Source organism: Podarcis cretensis (genome assembly GCF_951804945.1).
Source record: "Podarcis cretensis genome assembly, chromosome: 12".
NCBI lineage: Eukaryota > Metazoa > Chordata > Lepidosauria > Squamata > Lacertidae > Podarcis > Podarcis cretensis.
The window spans coordinates 38,274,587-38,297,636 of NC_137181.1; the positions used below are offsets into that span (position 1 = coordinate 38,274,587).

At 43.2% G+C, this 23,050-nt stretch overlaps 1 protein-coding gene across 9 annotated transcripts in view; it reads left to right on the forward strand.

The window, feature by feature from the left end:
* The window catches only part of CREB5 (cAMP responsive element binding protein 5), a 266,685-nt gene that overhangs the window by 178,590 nt on the left and 65,045 nt on the right, over positions 1-23,050 (forward strand). For all 9 annotated transcript variants that reach the window (XM_079948043.1, XM_079948042.1, XM_079948045.1 and 6 more), the window contains 2 exons: positions 15,673-15,799; positions 16,838-16,948. In XM_079948043.1, coding sequence (XP_079804169.1) covers positions 15,673-15,799; positions 16,838-16,948 — 238 coding nt within the window. The remainder of the gene's footprint in view (positions 1-15,672; positions 15,800-16,837; positions 16,949-23,050) is intronic.

Sequence of the window (23,050 nt, forward strand, 5' to 3'; positions counted from 1 at the left end):
GGCGGCAATGGAGAGGAAAAATACCAGAAACTGGTATTTCTGACTTTTAATACAAACCTATCTCCTTATCATGATGACTAGAAAATTGGTGTCCTGAACTTTTGTACATAATGCCAAGCTTATAATGAAGAAGATCATGTCAATTTGAAATTGAAACACTTTATTTTTTAACTGCTTGAAGAATACAGGAAGGACTGTGAATGTTGTTGCTTTCAGCTGGAAATGGGTATAGGTAAGAAGAAGTTGATTTCTGTGGAGTTTTCCACAGAAAAGGAGAAAAACTCCACAGAAAACACCGTCTTTGTACCTATACCCGTTAATAGCATTCTTTCTGAGTAAAATGAGGCAAGTGAGAGGCAAATGGGGAAAGGAATGTTGCAAGTTCTGATGGGAGAAAACAAATTGAAAATAGTCTCAACCAGAAACCCGTTATAGTTAGTACTCTGCATCCAGAAACTTGCATTTGCTAGGGGGGAAACTGTATTATGAAATATGACATGCCCCCCCCCCCCCGTATACATCCTTTCAGTAAATACTAGTGTGCAGACTCTGAATACAGCGGTACCTTGGGTTAAGTACTTAATTCGTTCCGGAGGTCCGTTCTTAACCTGAAACTGTTCTTAACCTAAAGCACCACTTTAGCTAAATGGGGCCTCCTGCTGCTGCCGCGCCGCCGGAGCCTGATTTCTGTTCTTATCCTGAAGCAAAGTTCTTAACCTAAAGCACTATTTCTGGGTTAGCGGAGTGTGTAACCTGAAGCGTATGTAACCTGAAGCGTATGTAACCCGAGGTACCACTGTATTAGCTTGTATTATTAGCCTTTGACTGCCATAGCAAGCATGGAGAACCTCACTAAGAAGACACTTCCATTAACTGTAGAGCTATAAGGTTGGACTCTAATGTACATGTTCCAAAGTAAGGGAAACAAAATTGGAGCCATTTCTACCCTCTGCACACTATGTATACTAATTTTGTGTAGTATTATTTTCTTGTTCATCTAACTAGTTCCATTTGTGGATCTGCGATTCTGGTGCCTTTTGCCACTCCTATCCACCTGTTCTTTTATCTCTATTCGTATTTCAACATTTCCTTAAGACATATGTGGCAGGAAATACCACTTTGGACCAAGTTGCCAGTTGCTCCAAAAAGTGAGAGGGAAATAATCCTGGAGAAAGATGGTGGGACGAGCAGGAAAGAAGAGGCAGATGTTTCACAGAAAAGCTGGAAATTGTGCAGTCTTGATGTGGTTCATATGCCACTGGGTTCTTAATTTTTTGGTTAACCCACCCTTGAAAAGGATTACACCTGGTCCACTCTGGGACAGTGCAGATTTACCCCTAGATACTAAGGGTGGATCTCATTTTATATGTTGAGCAATGAAGCCTATTTTTCAGTGGGAAACAAGTGAGACTCACTGAGAACAGATCCCTGATTTGTGCATGCTTTGTGTGCATGGTGTTGATGGTTCAGAAGAAGAGTTGACTTCATATTTTATATGCATTAGCACTTTCTCATGAATAGCTGAGATACATGTTTATTTGTAGTCATAACTCTACCACAAATTAAAATCAGACTCTTATGAAGAGAAGCTCAAGGAGATGTCAGAAATGATACAAAATGACACTTAACTCCAAACCCCAGACACCACATTTATCCAAAGAAAGGGATAAGACTACAGTAGGAATAAGACCAGGAGCTGAGTTATTTTCGCTGATTAAATTTTCAGCCACAAGTTAAAGAACAAACAGCTGCTAGATACTTCTGTCTAGTGTAAAGTATTTTCTCACATTTTTCTTTTATGCTCCTAGTTATAACTGCACACATCCAAGCACAGTAGTATAAATTTATTCTTGGTATATATGGGAAATGTGGGGTACTTGCAGGGGACAAACTTCCAAGCTTTGTGCCCTTAAATTTGCTTGCTAAATAATCCAAAAGGGAAAAAAAATCAAAAGCACAAATGCATAGTAATCACTCCAAACCGGGCTTCATAAGTTCCTCTTCTTCCCTAAGACATTTGGAGGTTCCTTAGTTTATCCTATAAAATTTAAATATCCAAACACCAATGGCACATAGCTCAACAGCATTTTAGAGGAGAAGTAGTAGCTGAAGATTCAAATCCAGAAAAAGCTAGGCAAGCCCCTACCTGTCTTTCCAAAGTCCCTCTAAATTCAGGGCATGGTGTGGTGCACTGGCAGTCCTTACTTGATCCTCCAATAGCTAAGTCACTTACTGGGACAGGTGAGGTGGTAAGATTGGTGCAGTGCAAATACACTGGCGGAGCCAGTCTGACACTCCTGCTTGTGTGTTTGCACTGCACTGACCTCCAGGATACCTTGCCCCTCCCCTTTCATTCAAGGTAAGCAGAACTGACTCAGCTGCTCACTCAGGAGGTTAGCACCGCCACCCCACCCCACTGTCCACTACAGCTAGGAATGTCCCTTGTATGAAATATTAGAGAGTCACTGTCGGTAAGTGTGGACAATACTGACCCAGATGGACCAGTGGTCTGAAAAGGCAGCTTCCAACACTCCTATTAATTAGGCAGGATGGAAAGTGGAAGCGCTGAGATTTGTAGTCCACACTAGCAGAGAAAGCACTGGTGTATGTAACAAGACAGGCCAGCTTTGCTGGCTCCCAAAATGGAGTTCTGTCCACTTAAAAATGGAAGCCAACAATACAAAGCTAAGCAAGTGTTAGCAATGATGACCAACATAGACCAGGTTCATTGATGTGCAATTTGATAGCTCAGTACATTGAGCAATGATATAAAAACCATGACATATAGTAGTGGACTATATGTCATTTGGCCTTCTGTCGGTTCCAGGGAACCAGGCAGAGGGCTTTTTTTGATAGTGGCATGCTCCCTGTGGAACGCCCTCCTGCCAGATGTTAAGGAGTTAGAAGACATCTAAAGGCAGCCGTGTATTGGGAAGTTTTTGATGTTACATTGTTATTATAAGTGCTGGAAGCTGCCCAGAGTGGCTGGGGCAACCCAGACAGATGGGCAGGGTGTAAATAATAAAATTATTATTATTATTATTATTATTATTATTATTATTATTATTATTACTACTACTACTACTACTACTACTATACTACTACTACTAGACCATTATATATAGATTCCAAAAGACTTCCTATTCTTTCTTTCTTTTTCCTTAAGCTGTATTTTCTTGAAAAACTTTACACACCAATAGCACAATCATACAGGAAATTCTAGTAACAAGCCCCCCCCCCCAAGTGAACATTAGTGCTCTCGCACGGCTCCCATTCATTTAAATAGGTCCCTCCAAAGGTGATCTTCCTGCTGGTTATCCCTCCCCAAGTCTCTTTCTATATTCCCACTACATATGTGTTCTTGTGACGTTTTCTTCAAACCCATTTTGACATCTTGAACAGTAAAATCCCATGACACAATTTGACTTCAAACAAATACACTTACATAACCACATCTGGGACATACGTTCAAGAAAATGAAAAAGAACAAAGCATTGAGCAAATGGAGTAAACATGGAACTAAATGAATTTAGGTTGGGGCCTAAATCTTTCCCACTGCTTGGATCTGGGAAAATGGTGACAGATTTCTCCTGAGAGTTTCTACACATTGCTACATTATGCCCCTACTTCATTTCAGTGAAATAAAACTCATTCTCAGTTTGTTAATGCATGCTTTAAACCATGCGTTTCACCCTAACACGGAGAACCACATTTTCAATGGCTCCATTATATCAGAACACCACCATTCACATTGAGTAGATAGGGGAGGTTTAAACCTATTGCCAAACCATGAATTGCTACACAAATGTAGCAAACTGGTTACATGGCATAACATCAAACCATGGTTAAAGCTTGGACTCCCTCTTTCCCTCACACATGATGATTCGCTGACCACATCCTGGTTTGCGGCAAACCATAGTTTTCTGTTTCGTCCAAACTATCTGTCTGTGGGTTCCGCTTGTTCTGAAAACTAGGATGAAACCATCAGCTGACGATTTGAACAGAACAACAACACTTGATTTACCTTTAAAAGGAGTAAAGGTAAAGGTACCCCTGCCCGTACAGGCCAGTCGTGTCCGACTCTAGGGTTGTGCGCCCATCTCACTTAAGAGGCCAGGGGCCAGCGCTGTCTGGAGACACCTCCGGGTCACGTGGCCAGCGTGACGAAGCTGCTCTGGCGAGCCAGCACCAGCACAGCACACGGAAACGCTGTTTACCTTCCCGCTATAAAGCGGTACCTATTTATCTACTTGCACTTAGGTGCACTTTCGAACTGCTAGGTGGGCAGGAGCTGGGACCGAAAGACAGGAGCTCACCCCGCCGCGGGGATTCGAACCGCCGACCATGCAATTGGCAAGCCCTAGGCACTGAGCCCTAGGAGTAGGAGGTGGTAAATATTGACTGGGAGTGCTCATTCACATGGTGGTCTAGGGACCTTTTCTGTAGTGGGCTCATGGACCTAGTGGACATTTAATGTGCAATTTTTGAAAACTGGTGCCTATTTTAATATTGATTGTTTAATTATTTTTAACATTACCATTCTGGATTTGTTTGGGTTTTTTGTTGTTGTCTTTACATTGCTGTTGAATGGGGGTTTTTTTGTTTTGATTTTTGCTTTAGGCATTTATTGTTCACTTTTGATGTGAAAGTAGAAAAGTGGAGTATTATGATCATCATCATCATGACTACCACCACCATTGGGTTTGGTGTTACGTGTGAATGAGCTTATAATATTATCCATGAAATCAGAGTTGCTTTAAATACATTTCAACCTTCTCTTTCATTACGCATGGAGAGCTGCGCTTTTGTGCTTCTCACCCAGTCCCCCATACTACACTTTGCTTTGGTTGTTGAGCCACCATAGGGACTGTACTGACTGTGGAGAGTTGATACAGCTTGTGAAGGTGAGATGAGAGTTGCGGAGCTGTAACTGGATTCACAAGGACGTGGGTGGCGCTGTGGTCTAAAACACTGAGCCTAGGGCTTGCCGATCAGAAGGTCGGCGGTGTGAATCCCCGCGACGGGGGTGAGCTCCTGTTGTTCGGTCCCTGCTCCTGCCCACCTAGCAGTTCGAAAGCACATGAAATGTGCAAGTAGATCAATAGTTACCGCTCCAACGGGAAGGTAAACGGCGTTTCCATGCGCTGCTTTGGTTCGTCATGCTGGCCACATGACCCGGAAGCTGTCTGTGGACAAACGCCGGCTCCCTCGGCCTATAGAGCAAGATGAGCGCCGCAACCCCATAGTCGTCCGCGACTGGACCTAACGGTCAGGGATCCCTTTACCTTTAACTGGATTCACAGCTATTGTTGGGAACCGGCCTAATTTTGCTGTTTCCAATTTTCCACTTATTTAGCATTTGCTTTACAATTCTGTTGCTGGTGCTCTGTTGCACTCCGAGACCACATTCTCCTGCAAGGCTTTTCCCAGATCTTTTTTTGCTCCCTGGGGCTCGGCAGCAAATTTAGAGTTTCCTACTTGAACCACAGGCATCCCTCAAGCCTCTCACATGCCTACATTGTTTCCAATAGAGCTGCACAAGGAGCCCGCTAATCATTTGGAATTTTCCCCCCTGGGAACCCAAAGGTCAACAAGGATATTTTTAAAACTGTGATTCTGAAGTCTAGATTACAGTTTGGCCTCTGTTTTTTCAGCTTTATATTTGCTTAATGGAATTTGTGTGGAGTAATGCACTTACATTGCAGTCAAGCATAGTTTGGATGCCACCTGGCCGGTTAGAGCATAGAAAAGCATTCAGGGAAACACAGAACACTGTACTTAGAGAGAGAGAGAGGAGTCAGATTCTGATTTTAACCACCTGTTCTGGACACTTGTTGCAGAAAGCAGAACGAATTCTTAGTGACACAAGCATCTTGACCTCATGCAGCCTGAGGCAGTTATAGTTCACAACATCTGAAGGACACCAGGCTGGACGAAGGCTGACCCGCGGGCTTTTTACAACTGCCAAAGCACTGAAGTGTGCCAAGTTATCTTGTTCATGAGGGGGAAAGTACATGTTACACGCATACTAGAAGCCCTTTCAGCTTTCCCCCCCAAAAAATGAGTTGGATCCAGATTTAATCATGCTTAAGAGTAGTTGACCCATGCTTAGAGTAGTTAAGTCCTACTGATTTCAATGTGTTTACAGTGGTACCTCGGGTTAAGAACTTAATTCGTTCTGGAGGTCCGTTCTTAACCTGAAACTGTTCTTAACCTGAGGTACCACTTTAGCTAATGGGGCCTCCCGCTACTGCCACACCGCCATCGCATGATTTCTGTTCTCATCCTGAAGTAAAGTTCTTAACCTGAGGTACTATTTTCTGGGTTAGCAGAGTCTGTAACCTGAAGCATCTGTAACCTAAGGTACCACTGTACAGGTTTTCCCTGCTGTGTTTGGGCTGCCTAGCTGGCTACTCCTGAACTGTCCTTGGCTTTAGTTCCTCTTAGTTCCAGCTCTTGCGATGAAACTACCTCTGTACCATCTGACTGAATACACCACTTTTGGGCTACCCCTTGCTGAGGTTCACTCATCAGATCATTTTTTAAAAAATAAAATTATTATTTAAAAAAATATCCCGCCCTTCCTCCCATAGGAGCCTGAGGCAGAAAACACAAAAGCATTAAAACAACTGAAGCATACTACAGTGGTACCTCTGGTTACGAACTTAATTCATTCCGGAGGTCCGTTCTTAACCTGAAACTGTTCTTAACCTGAGGTATCACTTTAGCTAATGGGGCCTCCCGCTGCCGCTGTGCAATTTCTGTTCTCACCCTGAAGCAAAGTTCTTAACCTGAGGTACGATTTCTGGGTTAGCGGAGTCTGTAACCTGAAGCGCCTGTAACCCGAGGTACCACTGTACTCAAAAGAGTCTCAGGTAGGCTGTTCTGCGCATGTCCAGCTTGCAGGCGTTCTGCAGGCACCTGGTCAGCCACTGTGAGAATAGGATGCTGGACTCGATGGGCCAGATCCAGCATACACATCTTATGTTCTTTTTGGGGGGTGGGAAGCTTACTTGTTTATTTTTCACACACACAAAAACACAAAAAGACCGTAAATTACTTTGTCCATTGGCTTCCCGTCCTCCCCTTCCATGGTTTCAATATCTACCCTCGGATGCTGCATATAGTTCGCATATGCTATTCAATACATCCATTTTAACCTATTTATCTTAATAATTAGCACCAACGCTCACATTTCAAATGCTTCTCGCGTTTTCATCTTTGCTATAATCGTTCTTTAAATACTCAATAAAAGGTCCTTGAGGAATTTTCCATCATTTTAGCCTCTAATCTTTGCTGTTAATCTTGTGCATTCCACATATTCCACATCGTTTTCAAAAGCCATTCTTCCTTCATTGGAACTCTGATCTTTCGTTGTTAAGTTGGGTTCTAACCCATTATTTTTAAGATGACTGGCTTCTTCTTCAAGTGAAAAGCAGCTTCGGGAGGACATGAGTTTGAGTGGAGGTGGGTGGGTGGAGTGCTTAACCCATGGGTAGGCAAACTAAGGCCCAATCGCCTTCTAAATCTGGACTGCATGTTTTTACATGAGTAGAAGGTGTGCTTTTATTTAAAATGGATCTCTGGGTTATTTGTGGGACATAGGAATTCGTTCATCCCCCCCCAAAAAAAAAATAGTCCGACCCCCCCCCCCACAAGGTCTGAGGGACAGTGGACCGGCCCCCTGCTGAAAAGGTTTGCTGACCCCTGGCTTAACCCTTTACTCACTCGCTGCTTGTCGACTCCAAAGCACTGTTTCCCCAGCTGCATTTTCTTCCTCAGGGTTACAGTTGTAAACCTTTCCCATGGGGGCAGGAGCAGCTTGACCATGAATTTTAGCAGAAAAATGACTGGTGGGGACAGTATTAAATACAGTGGTACCTCGGGTTACAGACGCTTCAGGTTACAGACTCCGCTAACCCAGAAATAGTACCTCGGGTTTACGAACTTTGCTTCAGGATGAGAACAGAAATTGTGTGGTGGCAGCAGCGGGAGGCCCCATTAGCTAAAGTGGTACCTCAGGTTAAGAACAGTTTCAGGTTAACAATGGACCTCTAGAACTAATTAAGTTCTTAACCTGAGGTGCCACTGTACCTCTTTCCTTGCACAGCTCTTCACTTCAGAACCGCACTGTCCTGAAAATGTTTTTCAGTTAAAGAGCAATGCTTCTTTACACACATTTTAGCTACAGTGAACTCTGTCTGAAATGTTAAAATACCTCTGAACCCCCAAGCAAGAATGTTCAAATTCCACTTTGTTCAACCTGGGGGCATAGTTACTTCAGTTTTGTCTATATATTTATAAATCAATGTAAATAAGAATATGAGTCTGCTTTAATTTACCAGAGCCTTGATGTAACCGATACTCAGAAGTGCAGAGCATTAAGCTTTGTAAAGTGCAATATTACTGCAGGGCACATGTCCAATTTTTAAAACACTATATAGATTGGAGACAGATGAGCTTTTCAGAATTATTTTAAGGCCCATTTTGATTAAATGCCTTAGATGCAGTTTCCAATGGAAATTAATTTCATTGATGTGAAAACAAATGGACTCCGACCCTCAGAATCAGCTGCAAGTTCATGTTCAATGCAGCACTTGAAAGGGAATGGAGCAAGCCCAAATTGTGACTGGGAAGGAACGCAGACTTTTATATGCTTTGCTGCACAAATAGAATCACTTTGTTAAAGCTTCACATTGGAAGGGTTTTGTATACAAGCGAGAGAGTATGTATGTGGTGTGGGGGGGGGAGAGGGAACGGGGGGGGGGATGTTTAGAAAAGAAATGTACATGAAGAGACCTACGAGGTGTGAGTAAATGCATTTGTATGCAGGGCTTTAAGGTAGCCTTTTTGCTGCCAAATTGGTTCCCATTCATAAATGATGAACTTTTCTATTAAAATGTTAAACGGACAAGTCAGGTATTTATATCCCCTCAACCTACCGGCAGTCATTGCTTCTGAGCTCCCAGATGGGCATTCAGCATTTGTCAGGTGCGATCCATTGTGCTGCTCACAGATCTGTTATCACACAAGTGCCCTTTGCTGTGTACAGTGGTACCTCGGGTTAAGTACTTAATTCGTTCCGGAGGTCCGTTCTTAACTTGAAACTGTTCTTAACCTGAAGAACCACTTTAGCTAATGGAGTCTCCTGCTGCCGTTGCACCACCGGAGCACAATTTCTGTTCTTATCCTGAAGCAAAGTTCTTATCCTGAAGCAAAGTTCTTAATCTGAAGCACTATTTCTGGGTTAGCGGAGTCTGTAACCTGAAGCGTATGTAACCTGAGGTACCACTGTATAGTGGTGATTTATTTTTGGGGATGGGAATGGAAGAACACAGGGACAAATACCAACTGCTATGGCATGGTTATCCTAATTATCTGCAACAAAATGTTGCAGCAGCCTGATCATGCTATTGGAAAACCCCTTCTTCCTGATATTCCACTGTCCCTCTCCATAAACAGCCAGTTAGCTTTCCAGTTAACATGCTCAAACCTCATTGGGCTTTGTGGGGTGGTGGTTCCCCATTAGCATTTTTTATAAACAGGATTTTGAGGTTCCCCCCAAGCCCGATTTATACCTCCCTCTTGTGCATGGATGGTGCCATTTTGTCCTCATGAGCAACGACTCTCCTGTACTGAATACTGGAAATTCAGCTAATGGTTATGTCGATTTTGGGACTCGTCCCTTCCTCCAACGGCTAAAGATGCTGTACATGGGATTAAGTCTTTTATTTGCTCCTGTTGACTTTGTGAAATAAATTAGGTCCAGAGATAATGACTGGCCCCTGGTGTGCTGGTCCGGGGGGGGGGAGGTCACCGTGGGGCGAGGTGCAGGACCTGAGTTGAGGGTCGGCAGACAGTCCTCCTCGGGCAAAGCGGGGTCCACAGAGGGAAGCCGGGCAAGGACAGGAACTCTGGGGGAAACAGGACTGGATGCTGGCTGAAACAGCTCTTCGACGACGTTGCTCCCGCAACCTGGGACCGGGCTGACTGGCCTTTATCTTCTCTGAGGCCAGGGGCGGTCCCGGCCCCCAGGAGACCCGCCTCTCCTGGCCTTAAGGCGAGCACTCCTCCTGGGAGAAACCAGTTCCCTTCGCCTCTCTGCCCTGAGCCTCTGCAGTTCAGGAGAGGCTGAAGGGTTACTGGGCCCAGGGGGAGACTCACCTGTAGGCACTGAGTCCTCAACCACCTCTGGAGCCAGAGTGGATTCACCTGGTTTCTGCTCCTGAGGATCCGGCACAGGTGCAGGCGCTTCAGAATCAAGGCCCTGCCCCAGTTCAGCAGGCCCTGGAGGCGGGGACTCCTGTGCAGGCTGGGATTCCTCTGGTTCAGCCTCTGAATCGGATTCCCAGGCCATCACACCTGGTCTCCCAGTGAGCTTCATGACAAAGCAGGGAATCAAATTAAGGTCTTCTAGTACAAGCCTGACACCTTGTCTACGACACACTGCTAACATATTTGTGCACTGTTACCAGTGGTGGCTGGTGCCCATTGCGACTGGTAGGGTGAAAAGAAGGGAACTCAGTTGGTAGAATGTAAGAATCTTAATTTCAGGGTCATGGGCAAAAGATTCCTGCATTCCAGGGGTTGGACAAGATTACCCTTGTGGTCCCTTCCAGCTCAAGAGTTCTATGTTCTATGATTTGGTGTAGTCAGAGCCAATGACAGGCAGAAACAGCTACTGTATTTTTCTGTGTATAAGACTAGGTTATTTTCTTGAAGCTTAAAAATTGGGGTAGTCTTATACATGGGTAGTGGTGTGAGTGGATGGGCAACAGGTGGCTGCTGCGAGCTGGAGATTGTCAACGGCATTTTGGCAGGTGATTGGTTGTTGCTGCAAGTTCTGCAGGCTATTGGCTGCTGTGGCAATTGGGTGGGCGATAGGCATTTGCTGTTGGTGAGCATGCAGACGATCGGTTGCTTTGTCAATGTACATGCGATCAGCTGTGTTGGTCCGGAAAGTGAGTGATTTTCGGCAAGCCCCCCCCCCAAAAAAAAAGCTCAACAACTTTGGGCAATTTCCCCCCATTTTCTCAATTTGTAGTCCCAAAAAGGAGGGGGTGACTTATACATAGGAGCGTCTAATACATGGACAAGTACGGTAATTCTGTTTTTGTCCGTCTCCATCTTCTTTCCTGGTGAGTTCTGCAAGGATGACACCAAGATGGAGGATGGGGAGAGGGAGCTGACAGGTTGTGTGATCCCCTGGACTGGTTACAAGTGGAAAAAAAGGCAAATGGGGGCTGGCCGAGGGGCGGGGCAGTGCCCCATTGGACCCAATAAACCAGTCTCCTGCAGCTGTCACTTAATCTTCTCAACACACATGTGCAATGTGCTTCACAGTGCTTGCTCCTAAGTGGCTTGCTTGGAGCCTTGCGGGAGCAGCGAACACTGCGCAACCAGCTCACCTGGATTCCTACTGTTCATTTGGTGATGTTCTAGGTCCTTGCCAAAGATGCTTCTCGTGCTTCCACTTGAGTGCAGCCACGCCATACCCAGTTGGAAGCGCAGGAGACATGTGTGCCTGCTACAAGGATGAGGGACCTGAAGTCCTACAGATGTTGTTGAACTGCAGCTGCCATCATACCTGGCCATTGGCCATGATGGCTGGGGCTAATGGAAACTGGAGTCCACCAATATCAGGAGGGCCACAGATTTCCCCATCCCTGGCCTAACAGAAGTCCCAGTTTGTGGTTATTTGACTTATCAAATGTTATGGAAGATAGGCCTGGCACAGTAACTCTTTGTTACGGGTACCGGGAGGGGAGGACCATACAGGACCACTTCTCCATCATCAGGCAACTGTCTCTAAAGGAGGAGGAGCTGTAACTCTCACCTTCGCATCCATCATACTGTTGGGGGACAGCGATTGCACGTCCTGTCATCTTTGACATTTTAATTGAAAAGAAAAGCTTAAGCAGGTTTTTAACCTTAAGCAGTGTGTTTTTACAAGTGTATGTGGAGAAATAATCTGTCAGTGCAGAGCAGGCTGGGTGCCACAAGAGTTGGTTTAGTGGTTCAACAATCCCACATTAGCTCACACACCTTGCCTTGTTCCATGCCTCAATAGTTTTTAGTAGAAATGCTTTGCCCAGAGGCATACAATTATTAAGAAAAGGAGACTCTGCTTGCTTAAAGTCTGGAATTATTAGCTCATGGTAACAAGCCTGCACTGGAGAGACTGTTGGGTCTTTGTTTTCATGAGTCTACTGTAATTTGCCTTCTCATTTTAAAGAGGAAAACTTCTGCTTTGTTTGGGAAGTTAATACTGATATACATAATCACTTTGACAATTATTGAAAATATTTGTGCAGTTAAAAACCAGGTTTCAAGGAAAGCTTATGCGCCTTTATACTAAAATTCAACTGTGTGAATCAAGAAAGTGATTTCACTCCAAAATGTCATATATACCAGATGGGTCCAGGCTTAAAATTAGGCAATAACGTATTTGTATTCTAGGACTGGGGAAGAAGGGAGATGTAGCTCTTTTCTCTCTCTCTCTCTCTCTCTCTCTCTCTCTCTCTCTCTCACACACACACACACACACACACACAAAGAGAGAGAGAAAGAGAAAGAGAAAGAGAAAGAGAGAGAGAGAGAGAGAGAGAGAGAACTACATGATGATAATGTATCAATTGGAACATTATTGTTTAAAAGAGCAAGGAGCGCTATTTTCATTGGGAAATAGTGGCTTGGATAGGGGAAGCAAAAAGGGAAAGTAAGGGTAAAGGAGGATCACATAACTATTATTTATTCATTCAAGGGCCTAGAAGAAAAATGTTAATAAACCTTTTTTACATATGCAAATAATTCAGATGCTGACTGCCTGACATTATTTTAGGATGCAGCAGCAACCTTTTTGCAGGTGGTACAAGACGGCACCACAGCAGTAGACTTCAAGCTTTGTGGCCAGTCTAGATGGTCTATATCCTCAATGTGATCTGCACAGTACCCAGAACACTGTTGATGCTTTGCAAATATAATGGAGGTGATCTTTGAGGTTTCACTAATACCAGCTAACAAGGCTCCTCTTCTGAACTTTGCCTCTTCCTTCCAGGCTATTTACTTCTGGATTCCAGAAACGAAATTTCTTGGGTGTCAGGTGCACTGTTTCATTGGACCTGTCATCGTAAAGGCAGAGGGAGCCCATGTAGTCCCCATACTTATCCCTGCCAATTTAGACTGTGCGTGCACAATTATTTAATACTTTTGTTAGCGAGCACAGACAAAATTGCGGCCTGAAATTCAAAAGTGTGGGGTGTTTTGTTTTTTCTCCCTCCATCCAGGAAAAACCTGGAAGGTTCCAAGGTGCTACAAGGGGGAGGGGGGATCCCCAACGAAAACAGTAATTTTCCCAACTGCAAAGCAGATGCAGACTTGCAAAGCTAAGCAGAGCCGAGGGTGAGAGTGGGGACAGCAAAGTAGCTTATTTGCTATTTTTTTAATATACACAAATAATTTCCTTTTTACCCGAGACCCCTATTCCCAGGCTCATTAAATCAATTTCAGAAAACATTTTGGCTCTGGAACATGTAAGTAAAATTCCAACCATATGGGCTCTTGAGGATTACCTGTGCAAACGGCAGAAGTCAAGCCAAAACAAGTTTCTGTCAAATGGCCTAACACCTAAGTTTATTATGAAGGTAGAGAGCTCTATAAAGGGTCTGTAAGCAGTGCAGAAAGGACTGGCTGTGGGGCTCCAGAAAGTTATCTGGGGGCTGCTTGTTTTATGTCAGTCACCTTGAGAATCAACTCTCCCTTACACAAAAATATAGTTTCATTGAGTCACAAATGTTAGATTTGATTTTTTTTAAGGCTCAAGGCAATCTGAAAATGCCTTGTTCAGAGGTAGAGTTTACTGCAGTTTAAAGCCATAGCACCGTGAACCCCTTGTGTGCATGCAAAGAAAGGCCTGGGCATACAAAGCAGAATTTGGTTTTGGGTTTTTTCTTTCAGCCAGCAGCTACTCCGAAGCTCAGCATTTCCAAGCTGGCCTTTAAGCCAAGAAATGTTTAAATATCAGCTGGTGGTGTGGCTCAGGGTGTGGAGAACAAACAAACTATTTAATTGTCCATATTTTTCAGTAGAACTAATCTGGAAAAAGTTGAGGGTCAATAAAGCCTTCAGCATAGCCTCCAACTGCCCAGAAAATGCTGGGGCCATCATGAAAACCCTGAAGCCGTCACGGCTTCTCACTACATCATGCAGAGTCCCAGATTCTGCAAGTGGGCAAAGGGAGGGGGAAGGGAGTGGGGCAGGGGGAGGCCACCCAGCCCTTCACGGTGACACACCCACAAGGAGGAGAGGGGGCAGGGCACCAGCTGCTGCCGCTGCGCTCCTCAGCTCCCCCAGCCGGTACCACTCAATACACCCAACTACAGTGATGGTGCAGTCAGGAGCAGTTTAAGGGGGGCCAGTTCACACAGCTACACGGGGGCCCTCTGGCAGTCATAGCCCTCAATCACAGAGACTACATTGCTGGCGCAGAAGTGCCATTTTGTAAACATCCAGCCTGGGTACCTCCTCTGACACCAAAGGCAGGCTGATGGAAGCATCACAGTTTTGCCGTATACAGTGGTACCTTGGTAATCGAACAGCTTGGCTCCCAAACAAATTGGCTCCCAAATGCTGCAAACCCCGAAGTGAGTGTTGCAGTTTGTAAACGTTTTTCAGAAGCCAAACGTCCAATGCGGCTTCCGCAACTTCCAATTGTGTGCAGAAAGCTGCTGCAGCGAATCGGAAACCGCGCCTTGGTTTTCGAACCATTTTGGGAGTCGAACGGACTACCGGAACAGAGTAAGTTCAAGAACCAAGGTTCCACTGTATCATCTAAGGCTCCCACATATAACCAAGACATTTGCCAGTACAGTATTGTCACATACTCCTCTTGGTGACAGGCATTGGGTCAGCTCAGCCAACCCCGCCCTTTTCCTAAATTCCATCAGCAGTGGGGGGTGGGGGGAGAACACTGATGTAGGATAGAATTCCCCTATTTTCATCTGAGGGATGTTGGAGGATATGCTTAAGTAACAACTGCAAAATACTCAAGTTCAATATCATTGTACTGAAATTGTTGGTGCTGTTGAATCATACATACTCTGAACGACTTGGGTCTTGGATATTTTGTGGAGCGCTCACTCTCCATATTGGCCAGTCTGGATCCCAAGTTCAGTTGAGGGGATTTAAGAGCTGAAATTTAGGTTTAGAAGAGTCATGTTCCTCATGCAAATAAATAAAAACATATTATTCACTGCTCATATTCAGTCAAAAACAATGCTGAATTCAGAGCACAGTACTGGAGGTTCAAGAAAAATCACCATAAAATAAGGAGATAAGTGCACAATCCTATACATGCCTACTCAGAAGAGTTTGATGGGATTTACACTCACGTAAGTAAATGTAGGATTGCAGCTTCCGTCTCAAAATTATACTTTTGCGGGACATTTTTCAGAGACTTTGATACAGTTAAAAAAATCAAACTGATTATGCATTAAGTCTTCCCCCAAAACTTTCTGCCATCCTTTCCAACTCTGAAATGAGAAAATTTCACTGAACTTAAAGTTCAAATACCAGATGGGTTTTGAGTTTTGACATTCATTTTGAAATTGAGTGTGATCATTTTTTCCTTAATATGTCTCAGTTCCTTTTTCTCTCTCTCCCCTTTTTTTCTAGGCCTGTCCCAGGCTCATTATCGTCATTACTGCAACTACACAACCGGCAACGACAGCCAATGCCTGCCTCTATGCCTGGGACTCTACCAAATCCTACAATGCCTGGTTCCTCTGCTGTTTTGATGCCCGTAAGTATGGCTGCTCTCTCTCTCTCTCTCTCTCTCTCTCTCTCTCTCTCTCTCTCTCTCTCTCTGTGTGTGTGTGTGTGTGTGTATTATTTGGTGGTTTGGTGATTCAAAGTGCTTTTGCCACCTGTCCCCCAGAAAGGCCAGACTTCTTAGAAACTATATTGTTTTCTAATTTAATGTAAATGCTGATATAAATCAAGTATGCACCGTTTTCAATTTCATTACTGTATCTCTGCATCCGTTAGAAGAAGAAGAAATTAAGAGGTCTGCACATAAAAACCTCTTGGTATTTTTGTTTCCTGATTCTGTTTGGCTGGTTATAGCTTAGATTCTGTCATGTTCTTTTTCTCTTCTGTTAAATTTTTGACTGGCTATGTTTGTTATGCCACATAAGAAAAATAATAAAAAGTAAATGAATAGAAAGAAACAGTATTGTTTCACTGAAAATAACGCAACGCTTTTTAAAGTAAACAATTCTTGAGCATTTCTCCTGCAATGTGATTTTCAGGAACATCATTTTTGTTTTGCTACATGAACTGAGTATTTAAATAACGTTGTGCCGCAGTAGTCTAAGGCAGGCATGTGAATTCCCCCCCACCCCCCGCTGTCAGATTCAACAGCTCCATTGGGAAAAGCCTCCCATTTCCAACCCCCCTAGATCATACATTTTATACATATATCTTAAACAAGTTAGTTTGGGCTGCCCTGACAGCATCAGCTATAATTTTATACAGTGATGTTTTAAAAGCCACTTAACCCAGTGTGTTGTTTTCTAAAAGCAAGGGAAAATCATTATTGAAAGTCTCAAGCCTAGGTGACTAATTTGTTCTTCTGGTGAAGAGGCAGTTTTCTATTGATTGTTGGACAAAACAAAGTTACTGGCTATATTTTCTGAAAGCAGATAAATACAGCCAGCAAAAAGTGATGGCCATCCTGCATGAACACAATGAGCCTTTGCCTGCTTGTAGAAAGCCTTTGGAAAATTTATCTTACCTTTCAAATACCATCTGATTTATTTTGCTCTTTATCCTTCTCAAGATGGAACGACAGATGTCTATGAACACCAACATAATGGGAATGCAAGGCCCAAACCTCAGCAACCCATGTGCTTCACCACAAGTCCCTCCAATGCACTCAGAAGCCAAAATGGTAAAATATTGAAAACATATTGTATATGTTGTCTGCTGAAAAGATTATTATGCTCTTCGTTTGCTGGCCTCTGAGGGCAATCCAAATAATTCCTTTCTGGTCATGTGATTACGTGTCTGCTACAAACAAGTTCAGAGCGTGGCTGACTCAGTTGATTTTTTGTGTCTCGGTTGGATAGGGGTTAGATAGGTTGATCCAGGCGGTGCCTCAGAAATCATGAGGAAAGATGGAGAGAGACAGCGATTGCCAAGGGAGCAAGGGACAGGGGAGGTGCCAAGGGTGCAAGAGAGCCTAGGTACGCCTCTGGATATTGGGCATAGGATATTGCGAGAGGAGACTGAGCTGGAATACTTGAACGTTAGCAGTAGAATTGCGTACGTGAAAGGTTGCTTTTAGGTGCAAGTTATGAGGAAATATTTGGTGGAGTGGAAGGAGGTGCAAAAATGGTCGGTGCCATTGAGTGCTTGTAGAAATGGGTGGATATGACACTAGGCTGAAGGAATACTAGTGAGTTTGCTTCCCAAGTGCCTGAATATTTGATTCTCTTGCCGCGTGTATTTAATGGTGTGTTTTGTTTAGCTTTGTTCTTCAAAGTGGATTCTGAGACCTTAGAATATAAAAAAGTAGAGATGGGTGAACTTCTGGCGCATGCAACTTTCCCATATGCTCACAAAAAGTTCTCTTTGAAACACTTCCTCATTAAACTGTGTTTATATATATGTATAATACATATTTAAATATATATTTTAAACAGATTGTCTCTTCAAAATAATGCATGCCTAAATGTTTTCTCTCAAACTATGCATTTCTAAGCACAGTGTGCCTTTAAAAATGTATTGTGCTACGTTTTTGAGCTGTTGAGATATTTAGAAAGTGGGGGGGGGGAGAGAGACATGATGAATAACGTACGTTCTGAACCGCAAGTTAGTATGGAAGGTGTGGATCAGTCAGTTCATATTGCCGTTTGGAAAGATCAAATTCCTCCAGCACTGAGGAGTCCAAGCTGCTGTCATTTGTATTAAAACTTGTTATGCATTGCCCCTCACATAGATATATTGTATTTGGACTCCTGTTCAGCTCTTAGAGATGACTGGGATTAAGCAGTATACAGACTTGTGGAAATAAATAAATAAAATGAGCATGTGCATATATATACATGCACAAACATGCTCACATGTGTGCATAGATTCTCTCTCCATCAGCTCAGTAGAACTGCCCAGCTGCTCTCTGTACCACATGGCTCTCTAGGCCCAATGAGCGACCTGCTCCATCCTCTGCTTTACAGCACTGTGACATCCTCCTCCTTGCACCTCCCAGTGCCCTCACTGGTTTAAAACTCCCCCTTGCTTTGGCATGCCATCAGTAGCAGCGCCAACTGTTTCTCCACTTCCCCCCTGCCTCTTCGCTGTCTTGCCTCATTTTGAGAAAGGGCTAAAGGGGGCCTGCAGAGGGAGATCTTTTCAGCAAGGTGGTCAAAAGAGGCTTCAGCAACCACGGTTTGCTGCTGCTGCTGCTGCTATAGAAAACCCCCCTGTTTTAAACTTTATGGATAGTTTCTTGTGACATTTCTTTACAATATGTTCAAAGCAGGGTGGATTAGATTTAAACTGAATTGATTTAAATCACTGGTCAGTGAGACTTGATTTCAGACTTTTTTTTTACAGAAATACTCATTCTTGCTGGTATAATCTTAATATTTACAACCAGATGAAGGCTTCATCTTTGGAATAATAAATTTTCAGAGTAGTTTTTACAGTTATATAAAAAATTGCTGATTTGGTTATACTATTCGAAATACGTAGACCGATAATTATGAAATTATTGTGAGGTTTAATAAGTTCACTGTTTATATTTGGACAACTTTTCTGCTTCCTTAATAACAATTTAAACAATGTATTGAACTAAAACAATAACATTATAGCATATGTATCCATGTTTGTTAACTGATGTGGTTAAACTTTTTTTCAAAAAAAAACTTTGCCTGAGTTTTAGCACACATGAAAAACTTAAAACAAATCTTTATTTCCTGATGAATAGCCTTTGAACTATAATGTAACGTGAATTAAAAACTATCTTTAGAAATATTTTTCCTCCAAAAGCATTTTATTTTAAAAATCCAATTTAAATTTTAAAAAAACCTTTTTTAAATAAAAAAAATCTGATTTAAATTTTAAAAATCCATTTTTATTTATTTTTAAATCATTGATTTTTATCCGCCTTGGTTCAAAACAGCTGTTCTAACCACCATGGCAAACTGTGGCAGCAGTTCTCTCTTGGCTGCCCAACCCAGAAGGCCTTCCTTTGAAGTAACCCCTTGTTCCTTCCTCAGACGAGGGGCACCATCTTGGGGGGCCTCAATATCCCATGACTATGGTGTGCATGTGTGCAAGTCGTATGGCATTTGTGCAAGATATTAGCACATCACGTGACATGCATGCGCATGCCACACAACAACAGCCCCCTCAATCATGGGGGCAAGCCAACATGCTTGACTTAGAGTAAGAGGAGTTGGCAGTGAAGAGCTTTGTCTCCACATGAAAATTGTCTCATTCCATCTCAGGGCTTTTTTTCATCTGGAACTCACCAGAGCTCAGTTCCAGAACCTCTCAAATCGGTGCCTTCATGGTGCCTCAAATAGAAGCATTCATGGTGAGTTCCGGTACCTATTTTTCTAGAAAAATAGCACTGCTCCTGCCTACCTAGCAGTTCGAAAGCAAGAAGTGCAAGTAGATAAATAGGTACCACTCCGGTGGGAATGTAAACGGCATTTCCGTGTGCTGCTTTGGTTCGCCAGAAGTGGCTTAGTCATGCTGGCCACATGACCTGGAAGCTGTATGCCGGCTCCCTCGGCCAGTAAAGCAAGATGAGCGCCGCAACCCCAGAGTCTTCTGCAACTGGACATCACAGTCAGGGGTCCCCTTACCTTTACTTTACCTCATTATTGGGCTAACGCTGTGGACTTCCATACGATCTAAGCTCACTTGTGCTAGTGTCAAGTTCTTCTTCTTATAAGTCTGAAACTATAAGAAGCAGATACAGTGGTACCTTGGTTTAAGAACAGCTTAGTTTATGAACAACTTGGATTATGACCGCTGCAAACCCGGAAGTAGGCGTTTTGGTTTGTGAACTTTGCCTTGGAAGCAGAACATGTTGAGTGAGTTCTATTTGTAAATTGAGTCCCCCGCTGCTATGAAAAAGCACGCCTTGGTTTAAGAACGCTTTGGTTTAACAACAGACTTCCGGAACGGATTAAGTTTGTAAACCAAGGTACCACTGTACATAAAAGTGTTTTCAGGATTCTGACACGGCATTTCGGAGCAGAAAATCGCCTCAGTTGATCAGGGGAGCTGTAGTCTATACCAATACAAAATGGCATTAATAAGTGGGAGACAGGCAGCTGGTGCCTAGCATTTCATATTGTCACCACATGCTTAGAACTGCTTATTGCCGATTTGAAAGAAAGCCGCAATGTGTGCTTTTGAAGTTACTGTTGTTCGCCACAGGAGGCGGAGGAGGGAGGCCTTTTGGCTGCCAGTAGATACGATGCGCACTTATGGTAGACATGCACGGTCACATCTTTAACTCAATATAAATTTCAGCTAGGCAGCCAACCCAAGTCTTTTTAACACCTCAGCTGAAACCACACTCTGTAAACATGCAGTTGGTTGGCTTAAAGCAGCAGATGTAGCCAAAAGAGTTGGCAACAGCAGCCAAACTAAATCTGTGGTCAAGGTTTTTTTTTCTCTGCTGTGTGCCATACCGTAATCGTGATGTGCCAAATAGCAACAGCATCTCCAGCCCAGCTTATTAAATCTTTCTGGATTAGGCTGCCGGCAAGTGTTTTTTCCCTCTCTCTCCCTCTCTCTCTCTCTCTCTCTAACCCAAGTACTGTTGAGCCAAGCAAAATACTCCTTGGCTGAAGAAGAAAAAACATCACATTGGCATCTCTTTCAGAGGCATACATTTCTACTGTTACTTTGCCTCTCCCCCCCCCCCACTTTTTTTTTAATGGAACTCTGAGGCTTTAAAACCGAAATTATTGATACATATGGTGAGAATTCTGTTCTTTAATACGTGCAATTAAGTGGATCGCTTTTTAATCTCAGTAAATTTGTTTTGGCTTCAGAGTCAGATTTGCAAAGGTGTTCCTCTGGCAAGCTTTTCCCCAGCAGATAATTCCAAGAACCGGCATACAACAGGATGCCATTAACCTGCGGACTTAATTACTTTTTGATAGAAGTAATGTTTAAAAGAATTACAATATGCATTTATGTGCATTAAGCATACACATGCATCAATCATTCATACAATTTCCCTAAATAGGCTGTGCATTGTAAACTGATTATAAGCTAAGAAATGTGTATGTTGCAAAGTTCTAAAAGCCCCAAAGCTGTGGTTATTACAAATATCAGTGCTGGGAGTCTTCTTTTGCTTTGAATCATAGAATCATAGAGTTGGAAGGGACCCAAGGGTCATCTAGTCCAACCCCCTTCAATGCAGGAATCTCAGCTAAAGCATCCATGACAGATGGCCATCCAACCTCTGCTTAAAAATCTCCAAGGAAGGAGAGTCCACAACCTCTCAAGGGAGACCATCCCACTGTCGAACTGCTCCTACTGTCAGAAAGCTTTTCTGAATGTTTAGTCAGAATCTCCTTTACTGTAACTTTATGCCATTGCCTTAAGTCCTACCTTCAAGAGCAGTGGCTATCCTATCTCCTCTCAGTCTCCTCTTTTCCAGGCTAAATGTACCCAGATCCTTCAAGTGTTCCTCGTAAGGTTTATTTTCCAGATCCTTGGTCATCTTAGTTGCCCTCCTCTGCATAAATCCTGTTAGTCAACATCATTCTTAAATTGTGGCGCTATTAAGGACTATCTTAACAAATACTATAAGATTAAAGAATGTTAGATTGACATGGATTTAAAAATATTGTGGTTTTCAGAGACATTAGAGTAAGAAAAGGAATGGAATTTATAAAAAATTTGGGGAAATAAGGGAATGGAGTTGCTGATGGGTTAATGAAACTAGAATACAAGACGGTGAGGTATGAGGAAGTCGGGGAAATTAGGTTGTGAAAATAAGTTTTAAAATTATACTTGTTGTCTTTTTTTTTTGTTTGTGTTTGTTTTCATTGTAGTTGTTCTGTATTTGTATGTTTTTATTGGAAAGTTTAATAAATATTATTTAAAAAAAAATAAATAAATTGTGGCGCCCAGAATTAGACACAGTGTTCCAGGTGTATCAAGGCAGAATAGAGTCATACTATTACCGTGGTACCTCGGGTTACAGACGCTTCATGTTACAGATGCTTCAGGTTACAGACTCCGCTAACCCAGAAATCATACCTCAGGTTAAGAACTTTGTTTCAGGATGAGAACAGAAATCACGCGGCGGCAGCAGGAGGCCGCATTAGCTAAAGTGGTACCTCAGGTTAAGAACAGTTTCAGGTTAAGAACGGAACTCCAGAACGAATTAAGTTCTTAACCCGAAGTACCACTGTACTTCCCTTGCTCTAGACACTATACTCCTGTTGACAGAGCCTAGAATAGTGTTAGCTTTTTTTGCTACTGCATCACACTGTTGGCTCATGTTAAGCTTGTGGTCCAAGGCTTGCAGTACAAGCCTTCACATATTTACTCAGAAATGAATTCTAGCAAGTTCAGTGAGGTTTGATCTCAGGTCACAGAATCATAGAATTGCAGAGTTGGAAGGAACCCCAAGGAACATCTAGTCCAGTGTTTCCCAAACTTGGGTCTCCAGCTGTTTGGGGACTACAGTTCCCATCATCCCTGACCACTGGCCTGCTAGCTTGGGTTGATGGGAGTTGTAGTCCAAAAACAGACTCAAGTTTGGGAAACACTGCTCTAGTCCAACCCCCTGCAATGCAGGAATATGCAGCTGCCCCATATGGGAATCGAACCTGCAGCCTTGGCATTATCAGCACCACACTCGCAACTGTGGATATAGGATTGCAGCTGTACAGAGTGATCTGACATTCACAATATGCTGGTGGAACAGCCAAAAGATGCTTAGCCTGAGATGGTAAGAAGAAAGCACACAAGTGCAATAGTACCTCGGGTTAAGAACTTAATTCGTTCTGGA